This window comes from Macrosteles quadrilineatus, unplaced genomic scaffold (assembly GCF_028750875.1).
Source record: "Macrosteles quadrilineatus isolate MER2022 unplaced genomic scaffold, UCM_ALF_1.0 Scaffold_3__2_contigs__length_128488019, whole genome shotgun sequence".
NCBI classification, from domain to species: domain Eukaryota; kingdom Metazoa; phylum Arthropoda; class Insecta; order Hemiptera; family Cicadellidae; genus Macrosteles; species Macrosteles quadrilineatus.
The window spans coordinates 64,389,996-64,408,560 of record NW_026542596.1 but is presented as its reverse complement, the minus strand read 5'-3'; the positions used below and the strand labels follow the sequence as shown (position 1 = coordinate 64,408,560).

The window sequence follows — 18,565 nt, the reverse complement described above, 5'->3', positions numbered from 1 at the left end:
CTTTTGTATAAAGTTGTAGGTTTTAACATGACAGCAATTAAAATAACATACTGTTGTAGTTATCTTTGAATAAACATAGGCTTTAAAATCCTATCATTGATTAACTAACTGAAAAAAAATACTATGCAAAACGGCTTTGTTTGGGTAAATTAATGTATTACTGTACAAAAATACAATATTTTAAGACATTTACTGTTTTGCAATTATGAAAGTAAAAACATTGATGCAGAGCCTATAATGAATAGCGTGAGTAGTGAGTGAAACGGTACTACTTAAATAATCTGCAAAAAACTAGTGTACTAGATTATTACATTTTAAAATCAGTAAAATCCACTGCTCATTACATCCCTAAGGGTTAAAAGGGGTTTGAAGGTCTTGGAATTAAATTGAATGAGTACACGAACACAACCAAGTGACCTTAATTGAGCCTCGCTTTGCTCTATTTCCAAACTCTCAATGTTGCCAAGAAGTAAAAATAAGTAAGACAAACTAGCCATCACCGTAAAAGAGTTGGCTAATGCTGTTAGTGCCAGTGAAATATTCTATTGTTTTTTGTAACCTAGTGTAAAGTTTTGTATCTCAAACTTAAAAAATTAGTTGATTGAAAAATATTCATATTACCTACGTTGGCAATATCAGCCATGCAACGCACAATACAACAATATTACCACACCACTAAATGACCCAACCCAAAATGTTAATCCTAGTGGCAGTTTACATTTTCAAGGGATATCAACTTTGTCCAACAGGTTGGGTTTGTTGCATTATGTTCTCAAGCTCAAACTAATTAATCTAGCCAAATACAATTAGTGTTAGCCACGTGAAAATAAACTAAAATTCCAATCTTCTTGTACATATGCAACTCAGGTTGTGACTCCAGTAGGAGCCAAAAAATCTCGGATGCTGTAGTACCGGTAAACCTCATTTAACACGTTGACTGCTAGCACTTCAATGTGGCGCGCGCCGACAAGTCGGCACCAGACCAACAGAAATATATTGAGTCAGTGTGAGCTTAGCCTCAGACGGAGACGTTATAATCGTTGCCAGACTGCCAGCTTAGAATGCGAGCTTTACTTTGGTGTAGGTTGGTACTAAAATTTCCCGTAAAATCCTGTCTGGCAATGCTTTTGTCCCGGTTTCGGGGATTTTTTTCTCTTCAACCCACATTACAAAGAATATTTATTTGGATTCAATAGTATGGATCCGTGCAGTGCTGCTACCTTTGGGTGTTTCAGTGAACTACATCCACTCTCAGGGTAACGCAGCACAGTCACCACTGCTCTTTTGTGATTCGTCAGGCTGATATATTTGAATGCCAATTGCGTTCGCTGATTCGGTTGCGTGTTCGCCCCGCCACTGGGGAGCGCCTGTACGTTGTTAAGAGCAGTCTCTTAATTGTCCTCTTAAGCCTCATTCTCACAATGCGGTAGAGCAAAACTGCGAATGTCCTTGAGCAGGAGCTAATATTAGGGATATAGGTCAACCATCTATGTACCATTTCTACTATTTAAAAGTTTAATACAATATCATGTTTGTAATCTCATTTAAATAGCTATTGAAATAGCATTAGATTTACAACAACGTTTGGCCAAGTAGAGTAAAAACACGAATAATATATTTACATGTTTATTGAATAAAAGATAATTGAATTACAATACTTTCTCACCAAATAACACCAGCTCCATTAATAAACACTGGGTGGATGAAATCAACATCAAGCTTACGATATCTAAAATGACAAAAACACATAGATACTATATTTACAAAGGAATCAGATCTTCTTAGTAACTTAAATAGTAAAATAGTAAGAGTTTGAAAGTTTCAAAATTAGCAGACTTCAGCTCAAAATGTGGTATTTCCTTAAAAAATTACAAGCAAGGTAAGAGACAAAATGCAACAATTTTGATGGACGTTTAATTGATCAGCCTCATTAAACAAATTTGGCCCTAGAAGTAATGCAATGATAAGTTGTTGTAGTTGATCAAGTATAAAACTAAAATAAATACAATGTTAAAATGCTTATTCAATTCAATTTGTAAAGACTAGTTAGTTGTGATAATAGTTTAAAACAATAAGCAGCACTTGCTAAAACAATAAAATAAACCTTTTCTTCCTGTATGAGTATTATATATTCACAACCAAATCCAAATTATTTATGTATATATTTAACTTTCAAAAGAGCTCAAGTAGCTAAAAAATGTATCCGATAGTAGAAAAAAATCATAAAATAATACATACCGGTAGCACTCAAAATTCAATCACCACTCACAAATACTGGGTAGACCCTAAACCCGTTTATACTGAATATGAACATCCTAGTTTTTCACACAGTCACACTCATTTCTACAAAGATACACAATAAAGCTTTACGAATGGTCAAAATGAAATTACCCTACAAGAGCTTGTCGTACTCCATAAAACAGAGCAAAATATAAAAGAGTAAGGATTGATGACAATGTATGAAAAAAATACAACTAAAGTATTAAAAATCAATTACACTTTTAAATTCATTTTTCTTCATTTTCATCACTCGAGCCTTCTTCTTCTTCTACTTCTTCTTTAGAGGTCTTTGACATTTTTGGCTTCACTTCTGAATCAGAGGCGTCATCGTCGGAAGCGTCTAAATGGCGCTTAAGGGATTTCTGCGGGGAGTGGGAGCTGGTCACAGTTTCATGCCTGAAAATATGGATTTGTAATTAGTTGTATGTACTAGAATGAAATACAAACATCAGTGTTGGAAAATATTTTACCAATTGTGTAGAAAATGTCTCATAAATTAATTAAAGCATTATAACAAGGTAATAGTACTCTTTAAAGAGGTAACAGTAAATTTAAACATTCTTTGGATGAATCATTCTCTATGCAATTTTTGCATAACCATATTCATACACAAAATACATTTTCCAAAGTTATAGCATTTACTAATTGGATACTGAAGTTGTATTAACAGTCAAAGGTTATAGTTAAAACTCTGACAACATGTTTTGCCCAACATAGGACTGTTGAGGAACGTCAAATTACATTAAGCATGCAAATGATGGTGCAGGATAGCTATTGTTTAAACATCAATGTTTCTTTAATCTTCTGTGCTATCATAAACACAGCTTTATTAAGCTAGCAGACTGATGTAGAGCTTAGAAAATCAAATAACTTGATTGCTTGGAAAGTCCATGGAAATTCCAATATTTCAAATAACTCAGACACAACCACTTTAGTGGGTATTTTTATTGTTTTTAAAACAATGATGGTCTATTTAGAGGAGATTCATGATGGTGAATAACACAGATAGTAAGTAGAAAAGGTTTAAGTTATCTATTAGTCTGTTAGTTTAGTTAAAGGTAAGAATCATTTCATAGATTTGAAACTATCATCCTTATTTCCAAATGCACTTAATACTCCCAGAATAACATTGGGCCAAAGTGTTCTTGCAAATATTTCTACCTTGTCAATCAATCAACGATTTGGATACACATGACTGAAAAAGAAGAATCAGCTTTAAAATAGTTTGGTTTTATTTAGTTGGTAAAGAATAAATATATCTAAATGAAGCAGATTATTAATAACAATAATAACAAGGAAGATATGGTTCCAAGTCTATAGATATTTAAGTAATACTTATAAACCACTGTAATAATGTAAATAACATAGATAAGTACACATTGCACTTCGAATATGAATTATAAATGCTTGTTATAAAATTTATCGAGTAATATTCGGTTGTGTAAGAATATTCCATTAAAATGTGTTGATATTTTACTTGAAGAGATAGTTTTCTAAAAGAACCGCTAACAAAAATGGTTGGTAGTGTAGTAGATTTGAACACTAATGACCTAATATGGCTTTTATGTTTAAAACATTATTTGTAAAAAATATAAACTGGAACGTTGTAAAATATTATTCTTATAATAATACAATCTAAAGTTCTTGAAGTGGATTTAATCAGTGGAATGAGTCAAACGTGTTTAATGTCCAAAGTAGCATAATTTAATCAAATAACAGCTAACACATATGAATAAAAAACACCCAAGCATTTGGTCAAAAATCTGAATTTATTAAAAAGATAAATTCAAGAAAATTGAAACATTAAATTTGAAGCACAAAGCCCGAGTCTCATTCCAAACATGGGCACATCCAAGCAGTTGTCGCGAGTTACTTACTTTTTAGGGAGTTTTTATATTATAGACTATGCAGATCTGATCAATATTTCCGCATATACCTGGAAAAAAAGTCTCAGCTCAACTCTAGCTGTTAGTCCCAGAGAGCAACTGACATGCAGCTAGATTATTGAGAAAGTGGAGAGGTTTGCGACTCATTCATTGGTTTAAAAAATAATTATCAGTTTAAAATCAATAAAGAGCAGATTTAGATTAGCCACGATTACAAACTTTTTCAAAAGTACATACAATGGTTTGAAAAAAATATATAATTTACTGATTGTAAGTAAGAAGATCTCCTCTAAATATATATTTACACCCTTACTGTATTCTTAAATAAGGCAGTAAACATGGAAGGAATGGCATTTATCAACATCTGTATTCAATTAGAAAATTACAAAAAATAACATTTGCTCATCGTGTCTGAAGACAGAACACATAACAATCAACCACCATGTACCATCTTTTACATATTTTAAAATAAATCCTATTTAACATTCCGAATAGTAAGAAATGTATTTTCAAGTATTAATAAACTTTAAAAATTACAATCCCTAATCAAGTCTCTGAATAGCATGTATAATGTATATTGTATAACTCTAGTAGAGAAATTTATTCAATATTATAAAATGTTAATAGGTTACATTAAAATTATAAAATAAACAGGCCTATAAGACACCTACAATATAATACCGTTGTAGTTTTAAAATTAACAAAGCTATGTTACATAATTATTTATCATTAGGTATCTATTATTGTATTTATTTAAGTAAACCAATAGAAAATATTGTACTTAAAATTACAATAGAACTCCAATATCCGAATTAATTGGTTGCAGCCCCCATTCGGATAATCAGAAATTTGGATAGTTGGATTTTTACCGAAATTCAGGATAATTTAAATAGAAAATAGGTAGAGTAATGCCGGGCTTTTACTCTTGCGATCGCAGAAGGCGGCTGCGATGATTTAGGGATCTGAAAATTTACGCTTTCGCCTCGATCGGGAAGAACGAGTACGACTTTCTTTGACCGCAGGAGACAATGATGATGTCTACAACACTGTCATTTTGCTGCGATCACAAAAAACGATGACAATGTTTCCGTAACTGCGGGAGACAATCATGATGTCCACACGCTTGTGGGATAAATAATTCATTTTGCCGCGATTGCGGAAAACAACTACAATGTTTTAGTGACTGCGGGAGACGATGATGACATCAACACGATCGTGAGAGAGGTTTCGGATTTTGCTGCGATCACGGCTTCTGCCTTCTTTTTAACAATTCTTATTACTGTGGTTTTAAGTTTTTCTAAAATTATTTCTGTAAGCCATTTGGATAATCAGCGTTTTGGATAGTTTGAGTTTGGATTATCGGAGTTCTACTGTAATAAAAGATTTGGTAAGTATAATTGTTTTAGAAACCCCCTTACAAAAGCCAGATAGAAGGTATGCCTAGGCCAAATAATCATTCCTCGAGGAATGATATATAATGACAATTTTAGTTAGTTATGATCGAAATGATATTCAAAAGAATAAGTTAAAATGTTATTGAGAAGATATTGTGTTAAAGAGACAGCCAAGGCCTCGATGGAAGCAGCACTAGAGTCATATGAAAGCAAAGGCTAAATAATTTTACAATAACACAAGATTATCACAAACTCATTTGAATAAGAACTAACAGACTCGTCTTTTTTAACATTTGAATTCAAGCAACTTCAAATAGAACCCTGTTTGATTATTTAACAACAAATTGGGCTACAAGATTCCAGAAAAAAATAAAAACAACTAGGGATCATGTGAAGCCAAGGTTTTGAAACTGAAAAATATTCCCAATATTATAAACATTTTAAAGTATGATTGTTTTATACACAATCTTGAATCCAATCAGTAAGTAAACCCATTGTAATCAATTTGTAGGCAAATTTATTGCATTTACAAAATAAAACATAATGATTCTGAAATTATAAAACTATTTTTATCTCCAAAATTGTAAATAAACATTTTTGTTTGATCTACTGATATAAAGCTTCTTCTAATACTCAATGTTATACATATTTAAGGTCCTTCCATGATAAAATAAACCCAAGCCAGGATGACTCCAAAGCTTACTTGAGCTACCTCTAGATTTGCCAAAGCAATTAAACATTTTGCACTGAATAAAAGCATTGGTTATGTGTAGGCACACAAGGAAAACAGTCAAGCTTTGTTAGTATTTTTGACCAGAATCAACTGGTCAAAAGACATCAACAGAATCAGAACATTTAGCCTTCTACCTCTAGTATCAAATGTTAGGAAGAGAGTTTGTTTTTTAAAGTGACATTTAGTCAAGCCTGCTGAAAAGCTAACAAGGAAGAAAGAAGAATTAAATTTATTTTGACATTTTGTTTGATTGAAATAGTACATTAATTTGCTTCTAGGCAAAACCTAAAATATTATCTTACACATTAAAAACTTACCTTCAACCATATTTCATATTGTGTACCTTATAAAGCCACATAAACTAAATTAGTTTATAAAATGAAATAGTAGCACTTTCACTAGAGGTTTGTGACAAATAAACACTCTGGCACTTATTATTATACATCTCAAGAACCCACTGAAAACACTAAACTATTTTACTTTATTTTCAGTGCCCTATGGAATGCTTAATGGTTTGATGATAAACTTCAGTGAGTGATAATCTGGACTTACGAGGTTGAGGAGGGCAGAGCGGGCAGATCCCTGTGACGCCGACTGCCAGAGTACCTGTCTGGCGCTGAGTGATAGCCTATAGCGGCTTGAGGCCGACGTGAGTTGAAGTGCCTGTTGGCCTTCACCCTCCACTCATTGTTGAACTCATCAGCCTCATCTGTACAACAGTTGATTGTCAAGTACAGAGTCATTTACTTTTGCATCATTGTTTTATCACACAATCAATATGGTTAAGACTATCCATCGAAAACCCACTGAAAAAAGTTATTTTTGTATTAGGAGCGCAAAGTACGTCATTGCCGCTAGAGAACTGTAGATGGTCACACAAAGCTCAGTGCAGCCACACATTTTGAGAGCGGCAAGGACTTTCTGCTCGTAATACACACAAGACTTTTCCTACAACCATAATCAACTTATCATAAAAATACAGATTAACTTTTTAGTTGTAGCCTATATAAAATGTCATTAAGGTTATGTTTGTTTTGTATAGGTTATGTTATTTGCTTAGGTACCGGTTGTTAATAGGGACGTAGGTAACTGTGAAATCAGTTGATTTAGCGAGCGGGAACAAAAATTTTTTCCACTCTAGAACGGAAATGAGCTATTTTGCATAATGTTTACAGGTGTGGCAATGTGATCATTTCCATGCAATGACATTTTTTATACCATAACAGTAGGTCTACAGTATTTCACTAATGAAAGTAGAAATTATTACACTATCAACTTAAATTGTGGGTAATTCTAGGTGGCTCAGTTGGTAGCGTGACAGACTGTGAAACCAAGGCAGCAACACTGTGGGTTAGGGTCCCAGTGCTGCCACTTAAGATTTATAAATACAGTTTAACACTCGTACAGAACCAGCTCACTTCAGTTGCTGGTTAAACCCCCTTCTCTTGTTGTTAATACTTTGCACCTACAGAACTGAGGCCTATGTTTAAAATAGGATAGGTAAAAGGTTAAAAGAGGCTGATAACTTCTAAAACATTAAGATTAACCTACTGTTGTAAAATTGATTGCGAAGAATTCTACAAAATTTAAAGTAATTATTAAAATGGGCTGTTAGCTATCCAAATATTAAGGAGTTGTATTTTTTTGTATACGTCTTTAGAGAATGCTTAAATTTGCTAATATGACTAGATATCAAAATGTAAATAAGCTGAAAAACAGGAGAAAATATTAATTTTAAAATTTAATTATTGTCAATGGACCAACAAAATGCATTTCAAACTTTTACAATCAAATGGTTATCAATAAAACCCAGTATTTACCCACATCATATTCTGAATGCGAGTTGATTACCTTCATCAAGATTGATGTAGTCTTGTCGTTCCTCTTGGTCTCCAGTCCGCAGGTTCTGTTCTCGCTCAATGATGTGAGCTCTCTCTCCAATGTGGTGGCCAATCGCCATCTTCTTCACACCTGTCCGAGAGTCTGCTACGGACTTCTTTGTCTCCTTCACACCTCCGGGCCCTTGGCGTACAGACTGCGAAGCTTGGTAAACCTACACATTAGATAAGATTTCAACATTACAACTTTTCTGCATGACATCACCAGGCAATGTTAAATAATTGTTAATTCACAATTTTCTTACAAAACAACTTAAGAACCTCTGATCTAAAAGGAAATGCAAATAAATGTTTGGACAGTAGTCTCCTTAGTCATCTTTACACATTTATTTTCAAAAATTCCTCAAAAACCAGGTGTTAAACTATACTAAACATCAGGTCATTTAGTCGAGTTTACTGAATGAACTATTACATTACCTGCCAGTTTTAGCCTAATACAGAATGTGGGGATTAAACCATGCATCCCAAGTTGATATGGAAAAGTACTCAAATTAAAGATGAACTCTTTAACTGTATTTATCCTCAGGGCTCCAAATGTGTTAGACGATCTAACATAAAATAAACTTACACTTTCAACTGGGTGAAAGTTACTCTAAAGTCTGTACTGTGATACGTAACAATGTAACATGTGCCAAAACCTTTGAGACAAGCTCAGTAGTTCAACTAGGCTAAGCTCGTTGTGTTACCAGTACAAAGCTATTGCTTGCAGTCTTCATACACTGCACAACTCATAACACAATTACACTAATTATTAACACATTTTAAATCATGCAAGGTCTACCTGTGGACGGCCATCAGGTCCGTTAGTCATCGTCATGACAGTGCTAGAGGAGTAGGAGTGGCAGGCGGGGTTGTTTCCCATGGGGTCCATACTCTGGAACATGTTCATGCTGGGGAAGCCAAACGGCATCATGGCTCCACCCCCGCCAAATGGCATCAACTCTGAACCCATCCCCGGACCCATCAGACCTCCCAGCGGCTGGCCGAACATGGAGTTCATACTTCTCATCATCCTGTTCATCTGACGCATGTGGCCTCTGAAAAACAAATTAAAAATATTGTAGGCCTAGTCTGAATAAATTGCTTATCAATCGATGAGATGGGGATGCCACCAGGTGCTTATTTTAACCCAAATAGCCTATAAGTGAAGGATGAGTGTAGAATGGTGTGAGATGATCTGTGTAGATGATCAGTTGTGATCAGTTGTTGTTCATTAGTCAGGAAAGCCCAATTATCAGGAACAGCTGGGTCCAGTTCCAAAGCTCAGCCTAACTAAAAAAAGCCTAAAAGATTACAGTAGGTACCAATCCATATAGTTTGGTTAAAAACCACCGATTTGTCAACCTGATGCAGCATAAAGAACAAGGACCTATTTATTTAAATTTATTTCCTACCAAAACATGCAAATATAGCCTAAATACAAATAGTGTCGGTTCATTATAACCCACACTTAACCTTCCCAATCTAACCTAACTTCAAAACACTTAATACAGTCACAAATCTGCATAAAACCCGACCTACCTTCCCCACATGCCTAAATAAGAGCTGATTATTTAGTTTCAAAACAAATTGATTTCATTCCGCATTGATTCGGGTATACTTAAAAAGCTGTTTGCTCTCCTAACTCAGCCCTCAGCCAACGTAGGCTACGGACCCATCCAGACAACGCCATATTACCATCAGTAGGCCTACCGCTTGATGAACCTTAGATTTGTATCTTAACCTTCATTTTACAGCCACTTAGGAATCTCTCTGACAAAAACTGATTGCATTTTGGGATTCAACGTGAAAAAAAACTGGGTACCAGTAGGTACTTATTCAGGACCCAGACCCCAGCTTAAACGTTCTAAAATCACTCAAACTATTCTACGACATCAATACTACAACTTTATTAATGAATTTTTTTGCGCCAAGGCCTCCTTTTATTAGGCTACTAATTAAATATATAAACAATAATCCCAACTCACTAGGGGGGCGGTGGGAATTCAGGGTTTTGGGTGGGGGAGATAAAACGTGGTTAATCATGGGGAGAAAAAGGCAATTCGACGGGTAAAAGGGTAATTTATAGGTAATTACCCAGCAAGCATGGGAAATTAGTCGATATAAATAGGTAGGCCTACATTCCTTTGCCGCCGACGACGATGAGCAGAGCCGGCAGAGACAGGAAGACCATCAGAATTGTATTGTACGATATGATGTAAAAAAAAAAACAATAACAAAGTAAAAATAGTTTGTTTATTTGATCCTTTATATTTAGTAAAAAAATGGCTTTAAAAATATTTAAATAGGTCAATAAAAAGTGGTAACATCTATCACCTGTGTGAATAGCCAATACATACCTCTAAAAACTTGAAGTTAAGTTTTCAGTCTTCTTTTGTTTGAATATTGACAGTTTTATTTAATGTATTTTCAAGTTCATTAAAAACGTATACCGATCTTAACAATATATTTTTACATTCAAAACTTCAATAAAATATACAGATCATAACCTATTTCCATGTTTGTTTACATTGAAAATAAAAATATTTTAGAAACGATACACCAAACCAAATCTAGCCTATATCAATATTTCTGCAGACATAATGTTACGAATAATTAACATAAGATAACAAACTCCTCAAGGAGTATGGAGTTAATAAATAAATAAACATAGATCTATGGAATTAACCAACACAAGTTTGTTATTCGTTTATTGTGTTTACAGTAAGTAGTTCATGTTGGTGACACTGGTTGCGCTGGTGACTACAAAATCTGATTTATAGGGGTTATTTAGTTTCATGGTTTGTACCTTTACTGTTTGGTTGTATATCTGGGTAACGAGTTCTCTAGTTCTCTTGTAAAACCGATTTATGAAATCATACAGCAAGTTTGGTTGGTTTGGTTGGTTTAGAATAGTTTCATTTCTTAATGAACAATTATTTTTTCTCATGAAATCATACAGCAAGATTGGTTGGTTTGGTTAGTTTAGAACAGTTGCATTTCATAATGAACAATTATTTTTTTCCTCGTGAAATAATACAGCAAGTTTGGTTGGTTTGGTTAGTTAAGAACAGTTTCATTTCATAAACAACGATTATTTTTTCCTCATAAAATCATACATCAAGTTTGGTTGGTTTGGTTAGTTTAGAACAGTTTCATTTCATAATCAACAAATATTTTTTCTTCAACAAGTGAGTGTTCATAAGATCTGTTGAAATCTTAACTGCAGTACTTTGCTATTGAAACTGGAATTTTACGGGAAATACGAGGGGGTACCCAAAAATAACCGGAATTTTGTTTAAAATATACATATATTTATTTTTTTTACAAAACAACCTTATCACCTTCAAAGTACAGTATTCTCCATTGCACTTTATACACTTATCCCATCGTTGTTTCCACTGTCCGAAACATGCTTGGAACTCCTCTTCAGTGATGGCTGCCAGTTCCTCCGTTGTTTTTCTTGACATCAACCACGCTGTCAAATCGGAGACCTTTCATGCCCCTTTTCATCCGTGGGAATAAAAAGAAGTCGGACGGAGCCAGATCTGGTGAGTAGGTAACGTAACCATGCCATTTTTGGCCAAAAACTGGATTGCCGTGTGCGCAGGCGCATTGTCGTGGTGAAAAAAAACCAGTCCCATGTTTGCCACAAATCAGGTCTTTTGCGACGGATGCTGTTCTGTAGTCTTATTAAGACCTCAAGATAAAACACTTGATTTACTGTCTGGCCTGGTGGAACAAATTCTGAATGGACAATCCCCTCCACATCAAAAAAACAAATGAGCATTGTTTTGTCACTCGATCTGACTTGATGGCATTTTTTTGGTCTGGGTGATGATGCCGTCTTCCATTGGCTGGATTGTTGTTTGGTTTCAGGTTCGTACCCATAGCACCAAGATTCGTCACCTGTAATTATTTTGGACAAAAAATCTGGATCGGCTTCAAGTTGCTGTTTCAAATCACGACAGTTCAATTCAACGTTCCTTTTGAAAGTCAGTGAGAGCATGAGGCACAAACTTATCGGCAACCCTTTTCATGTTCAAATCTTCGGTTAAAATCCGTTGAACTGAGCTCCATGATAGCCCACAAGCCTCTGATATTTGCTCGATAGTCTGTTGTCGGTCTGCAAGCACAATGTCTTTCACTTTCACAAGATTTTCGTCTGTTCATGAAGTCGATGGTCGTCCAGAACGAGGTTTGTCCTGAATTGACATGTCACTATTTTTAAACCGAGAAAACCACTCGTACACTTGGGTTTTCCCCATAGCGTCGTCTTTGTAGGCTGTCTTCAACATTTCAACTGTTTCAGCGGCGTTTTTGCCAAGTAGAAAACAAAATTTCACAGCTGCACGCTGTTCACTCAATCTTGCCATTGTAAAAAACGACAAAATCACAAAACAGCACTAGCAAAAACTATTACTGCACGGGGACAGAACACGTCAGGTCAACGCAACAGGCGGCACTGAACTGGCTATTAGCAGCGCTACATGAGCCAAGCGGCGAGAATTTGTACTACATACGCAAGCTCTGCCCACGGCAGAGCTATTCCGGGAACTTTTGGGTACCCCCTCGTACAGAGGGAATTCAGGTTAAATTGAGGGTTTACTCAAGTTTGTCAACAAGTCAAAAGTCACAGTGTGTTGTCACTGCAACTGCATTGCTATTGTTTGTGGTTTGTGGTGAAACAGATCAACAGATGATGTATAATTGTGCAGATTTCTGATTGGCTGATGGTTTCTATCGTGCAGTAATCTGATTGGTTGGTGGTTTCTTTGTTAGTTTGTTTATAACTGTCTCCATGACTCCATGTTGCTAGTTCAAAGTGAAGTAGTGACAAAGGAGGACGTAGCTCAAATTTGTGATTAATTTTCATTCTGATTGTGTCGGAAAATTGAGTTCCGACATTATGTAGGAAACGGGGTGATTACTGATGAAATATGTGGATACCTATCAATATGTATTTGTTGAACGAAGTGATTTTAATTTAATTTTTGTTGTAGGCTAGTTGCTGGTTGGCTATCGGCAACCCATAGACATGGTGCTCTCCGTGCATGCCGGTTTTGGTTATCTTTGAGTGAGACAGCAGTAAATTACGTCGAGTGCATAACTTATCCCTTGTGAATTTTTCACATCGATGTAGTGAATCCAACATTCTTGAGTGTGGAATCGTGTAAAATTGGTGTCTATTGAGGTTTTGGAGGAACTGTTGTTAGGGCCAGTTTCATTAAATTCCAGTCAATATTTGGGACTGGAATTGCTATATTCCCCTAATTACTATCCTCCAAAACTTCATTTTTTCCACAATTTCACACTTCAGGAAGTGTTTTTAAACTGGGGTCTGGGTCCTAAATCTTTAACCCTAGCGCTGGCAAACGCCGGATATACGGCGCGAACGGCCGCGGCCGAAATGGCAACGCCGGATATACGGCGCCAATGCAGGTGTTACGGTAGGCCTAAAGATTTTTTTTTTTTTTTTTTTTTTTTAGTTTTGTTTGCTTTTTAAGGCTACTTTTGTAATAAATATGTTAAATAATTCAAACCAGAGTACCCTGGAATTATATATTATGTAAGGTGTACGGTTTTGTACATGACCTGGGTTGGATGATTATTTGGTACTAGCGCGGGGGTACGATCAACATAATAATAGGGCTATCAAACAAAATATACAAAGTAAGCTATATAAATTATATATTTTTGGAATCAGCACAAAATTTACTACAATTTTACAATTTACCTTATGATGATAAGTCTAACCTGCACTTAGCTACACGACGGAATATATAACATTTTATAAAAAAACTAGCAGAGTACCCGTTCTTCGTACGGGGTTGGCATATAAGTATCAAATGCTTATAGCAGTTATGAGTGAGGACATGGTTTTAAGAAATTTCGGTTCTTTTTGAAGTTCGTTCGCTACGCTCACTCACCTTTAGGTTGGAGCTCGTTCGCTGCGCTCACTTTCCTTCAGGTTAGCTCGTTCGCTACGCTCACTTGCCTTCAGGTTAGCTCGTTCGCTACGCTCACTCGCCTCCAGGTTGAAGTTCGTTCGCTACGCTCACTCACCTTTTGCTGTTGTCATAAATGTAAAAGAAATAATAGTGCTAGTGCTGCACCCTGTTGGTAATCCTTGTAACTTTTAATGCTATTGAACATCATAGAACAGAACCAACTTGTTTAATTGAAACAGCTGTTAAGATTCATTAATTCCATTTCTCATAAGGTTAACATGGGAAACTCCAGAGCCACTGGGGCGGAGCCCCGAAGGATTTTTGGGATAAAAATATGCCTATATGTTAATCGGGAATGTGAGCTATCATCATGCCAAATTTCAGCCCGATCCGACCAGTAGTTTTTGAGATTAGCTCATACAAACACACACACAGACACCACCTCTTCTTTATAATAGTATAGATTAATACAGTAGAGTCCCGCAAACTCGGCACTCGATAACCCAGCAGTCTGGATAACTTGGCCATCACCTGGCTCAGATAATTAGTGATTTTTAGAGTCTTAGTTAACCCTAGCAGTGGCCAACCATCGTCTGGTGATGGTATGACGTTGATGCTTAAAATGGCCAATGTCGTCTGGTGATGGTATGGGCCGAAATTTGTTTAACGGTAAAAAAAACACTTACAATAAACTCAGATGAGAATAATATATATACCATTCGAAAGATCACATTCTGAACTTTCATTTAATTACATAAAACAAACCCTGTAGCAGGTATATAACAATGTCACGACGATTAGAAATCAAATTAAATTTTGGCGCGGTACGACTTTTGCAGCCGACACTTGGGAACTGGCAAAACACGTCTTGTTTGGCATTACCCTGCTCGGGTAATTTTCGTCTTGGGATGTTGCGGGTGGTACCACTGGATAGCCATTGATTTTATCTTCATTGTGGTAGTGATATTTATAACTAAATATTGTTTGCACAATCGGTACGATTTTATGAAAACAGCTGTTTTCGAAATTTCTAACAAATGGCCAACAGTCTTCTGGTGACAGTATGGAAAATACGAATTATATACAGTGAAAGTTATTATTACTAGTCATATAGTATATCATTTTGAAGAGGAAGAAATTTAGATTCAGAGAGTGGCAGCCCTGCACTCAGGGTTATTTCTGTATGCTCGCATGTAGACGATGGAAGTGAGTCATTACTGCTACAGTCTGTCAGCTGTCTTGTATTGCCATTGTTTGTTTGTGTTGTTGCCGGTAATAGTTTTATCCGCGATTTATTACTAAATATGTTATTAGTTCGTAGTGTTAGTGTTAGTGAAGTGTTGTGTGTGTGTATAACAGTAATCTTCATGCATAAATATTACTGAATTGTGTGAAATAGTGTTCATAAAAGGTTGTATTTTGTTAGCATCAAATCCTAAAAGGACGATTCTGACATTCAGAGATTGTTGTACCTATATAATGATATACCCAAGGTGTTATACATTTTTATAAAGGTAAATGAATAGCCTACACTACAACATGTTTATAATGGTTTGGGGGTAAAAAATTTTGTAAAAAAGTTATAGCCTATACTAAATAGGCCTACTACTGTATTTTGTTAGCATCATGTCCTAAAATGACGTTTCTGACATTCAGAGATCGTTGTACCTATATAATGATATACCCAAGGTGTTAGGCCTAGCCTATACATTTTTATAAAGGTAAATAAATACACTACAACATGTTTATATTGGTTTGGGTGTAAAAAATTTGGTAAAAAAATTATATAGGCTAGGCTACTAAATACTGTACACTCCATTTTCTCGAAATACGGTACGCAAAAAATTCAAAACGTTCTCAAATTGATACATAGCCTAATCATAGGTGAAAATAACTTTTTACCATCATACTTATGACTTTTTTGGATTCCTTATTTCATTAGCTTTACAAATATGTAGGCTACATATCATCAGCCTACATAATGTTTCACAACACAAGCAAACACTGTAGGCTATAGTTTACACTTATTTGCGGTTTTGCGGTTATTGTATTATTATGTCCCTATTACGTACCTACAAAAAAAATATTTCTAACATGTTATACATTTTTATGTAGGTAATTGAATACACTACAAGATTATTATGTTGGTTTGAAGTAAAAAAATTTGGTAGGTACAAAAGTTGTATACTAAGTACTGTGAATTTTTTTTCTCGAGAAATCGCTAAAATATAAAAACATTATTTTAAATACGTATGTTTATAGGTAAAAAGTTATTTTTACCATAACTTTATGACTTTTTTTGATTCCTTACTTCATTAGCTTTACAAACATGTATATCATTATTAGTATACCTACACATATATTATAGAACTTTTTACAACATAAACTAACACTGTACGGTTTTCAATTTTTTCGGTTCTCCGTTTGTCATTATATTTCGCCCCAAAAACTTATAAAAAAAAATATTTTCCTAACATTATATATTTCTATGTAGGGAATTAGATTGTCTACAAAATGTATATAATGAATTTCCCATAAAAAAATCCGTAGAAAAAAAATACCGAGGCCGCTTTTGAAATTTCAAAAAGAATTCAATTTTATTTATTTTTTTCACTTTACCAATAAAATACACTATCTAAATCATTATGATATTAATATTTCTAGATTCTCCTGTTCTTTCAGAACAAAATGAATATGAGGTTGGCTAAGTTTACTTGTACGGTTGAATTTTTACGAATTTTCAAAAAAAGGTCTGCAAAATCGCCAAAATGGGTTGGCCATTCCCCACTTCTAACATTGGCCACTCCTAGGGTTAAACATGGACTCAAGCCAGCTCAAGTCAAATCATTCACAACTCGTACCAAGGGTATGTTGTACTATATCTGGTGACTTAACAATGACTTGTAAGTTAATATAAATATAAATTTTAAAAAGGCGTTAAAAAGCTTTAAAAATGTATTGTTCTTATTTTAACCCTAGTTCCCAATAACCCGGCATTTCACAAACTCGGCACCCTTCCAGTCCACATTACACCGAGTTTGCGGGACTCTACTGTAATGCCTAAAATTCGGAAAAACTAAAAAAAAAGTTTTTGGTGGTAACCATGTAAACCACCTATATTATTGTTCTTTGTTTTATTCTGAACAAAATGATATATAATAACCCATAGTTATGTAGCTATTTCTAATTTTTATGATGGTTTAAAAATGATATTACATAGTTAATAAAATCCCTATGCCAGTACAGCGTTACACTACTGCCAGCTCTAGGGTTAACAAAAACTGTAAGTAGACATCTAAAACATATATATCAAATCCTAATGTAGACATAGGCCTAGGCTACTAAATAATTGCCATAAGCCTAAGTTATAGGTAATAAGTTATTATTAGGCCTAAGTTGAGATTTAAGTTATTTAAGTTAGCCTACTTCAGTGTGGGGCTGTTCATGATGGTTAGCTGTAGATTCAACCAAGAGTTAAATTTAGGACTTATAAATTATAAGCCTAAAGAAGATCTAAATTAAACAACTAAAGGCCTGTGCCTAATTTTCTAGGTCTTAGATGTAGGCCTATCTTCTAAAACATGCAGTTAAAACCCTATGCTTAACTTAATAAATGTTTCCTAAAGAGTCTCACATTTAGAAATTAAGTAAGTAATTAAATTAAAAGCAAAATTAATAGATTAGAAAGGAATTACCCAAAAAACGGATCATCGTCGATGTCTCCTAGGAGTGACCCAAACAATGACATCTTGGATGTAGTATGAGCACTTGATTTATTTATTTTACTTTTAAAGAGAACTGTTCACAAGAAGCTCTGAAAAATGCTACGAAACAATTAAAATACTACCGTAGGTGGAATAAGTCGATTACTTCACGATGGTTTTCTAAAATCTTAGAACTTCAAAAGAGCCTTCTAGAAAAAGAAAATATTCCAAAATCTTTCAGACTTCAGGTTCAGACAAATAATCAGATCACAAATCAGAAGAAGAAGAACAAAACCAGAACCAGAGTGTATGTGAAAGCTTGCTTGATTGGTGCAGAGCAGCAGCAGCAGCAGAACTAAACTAACTTAGCGAATAGCGATTCTACAGAAGAGTAGGGAACAGTAAAGAGGAACGGTCGAAAAATGAGTGTGTTTTTATCATAGATTAATAATTATTTACTTCAACTTATTTTCCCTACAGTTACCTAACAATGTACATGTTCTCTCACTGATTTGAGAAAGCAAAGTGGCCAATTCGCTCATCAGTGAGACAATGTTAACATTGTCTCACTCTAATTACTTTGTCTCACTCCAGATTTGCAACGTGAAGGCACGAAATAGTGAGCGCGTAACATGCAGGCAACGTCGTATGCGCGCGAAATACGTTGGCAGCACTGGCTGTAAATCAGCTGGTCAGCTGTTGTACTGTTGTATTTGTCACTTCACGTTAAATGTTATATT

At 34.9% G+C, this 18,565-nt stretch overlaps 1 protein-coding gene across 3 annotated transcripts; it reads right to left on the bottom strand.

Moving 5' to 3' along the window:
* Positions 1–1,612: 1,612 nt before the first annotated feature.
* LOC128990689 (myeloid leukemia factor-like) lies at positions 1,613–18,099 on the bottom strand. Of its 3 annotated transcripts, none has more exons than XM_054413209.1 (6): positions 17,817–18,099; positions 8,973–9,228; positions 8,145–8,346; positions 6,846–7,002; positions 2,498–2,676; positions 1,613–1,729 (listed from the first exon to the last, which is right to left on the bottom strand). In XM_054413209.1, exons 1-5 carry the CDS (start codon positions 17,867–17,869, stop codon positions 2,508–2,510), a joined length of 837 nt encoding a protein of 278 aa, XP_054269184.1. In that variant the 5' UTR covers positions 17,870–18,099; the 3' UTR covers positions 1,613–1,729; positions 2,498–2,507. The 3 variants fall into 3 exon arrangements, with proteins under 3 accessions (XP_054269184.1, XP_054269183.1, XP_054269185.1); XM_054413210.1 differs by lacking the exon at positions 1,613–1,729 and adding an exon at positions 4,158–4,216 and having other exon boundaries at positions 2,559–2,676; XM_054413208.1 differs by having other exon boundaries at positions 1,613–2,676; positions 17,817–18,098.
* Between the last annotated feature and the right edge of the window lie 466 nt (positions 18,100–18,565).

Excerpts from the sequence above, each read along its gene's own strand:
- LOC128990689 (XM_054413209.1), bottom strand. The coding sequence starts at position 17,869 with ATGTCATTGTTTGGGTCACTCCTAGGAGACATCGACGATGATCCGTTT. Across the intron at positions 9,229-17,816 it reads GACGATGATCCGTTTTTTGG|AGGCCACATGCGTCAGATGA; the intron begins GTAATTCCTTTC and ends TTTGTTTTTCAG. Across the intron at positions 2,677-6,845 it reads GCTCTGCCCTCCTCAACCTC|GCATGAAACTGTGACCAGCT; the intron begins GTAAGTCCAGAT and ends CCATATTTTCAG.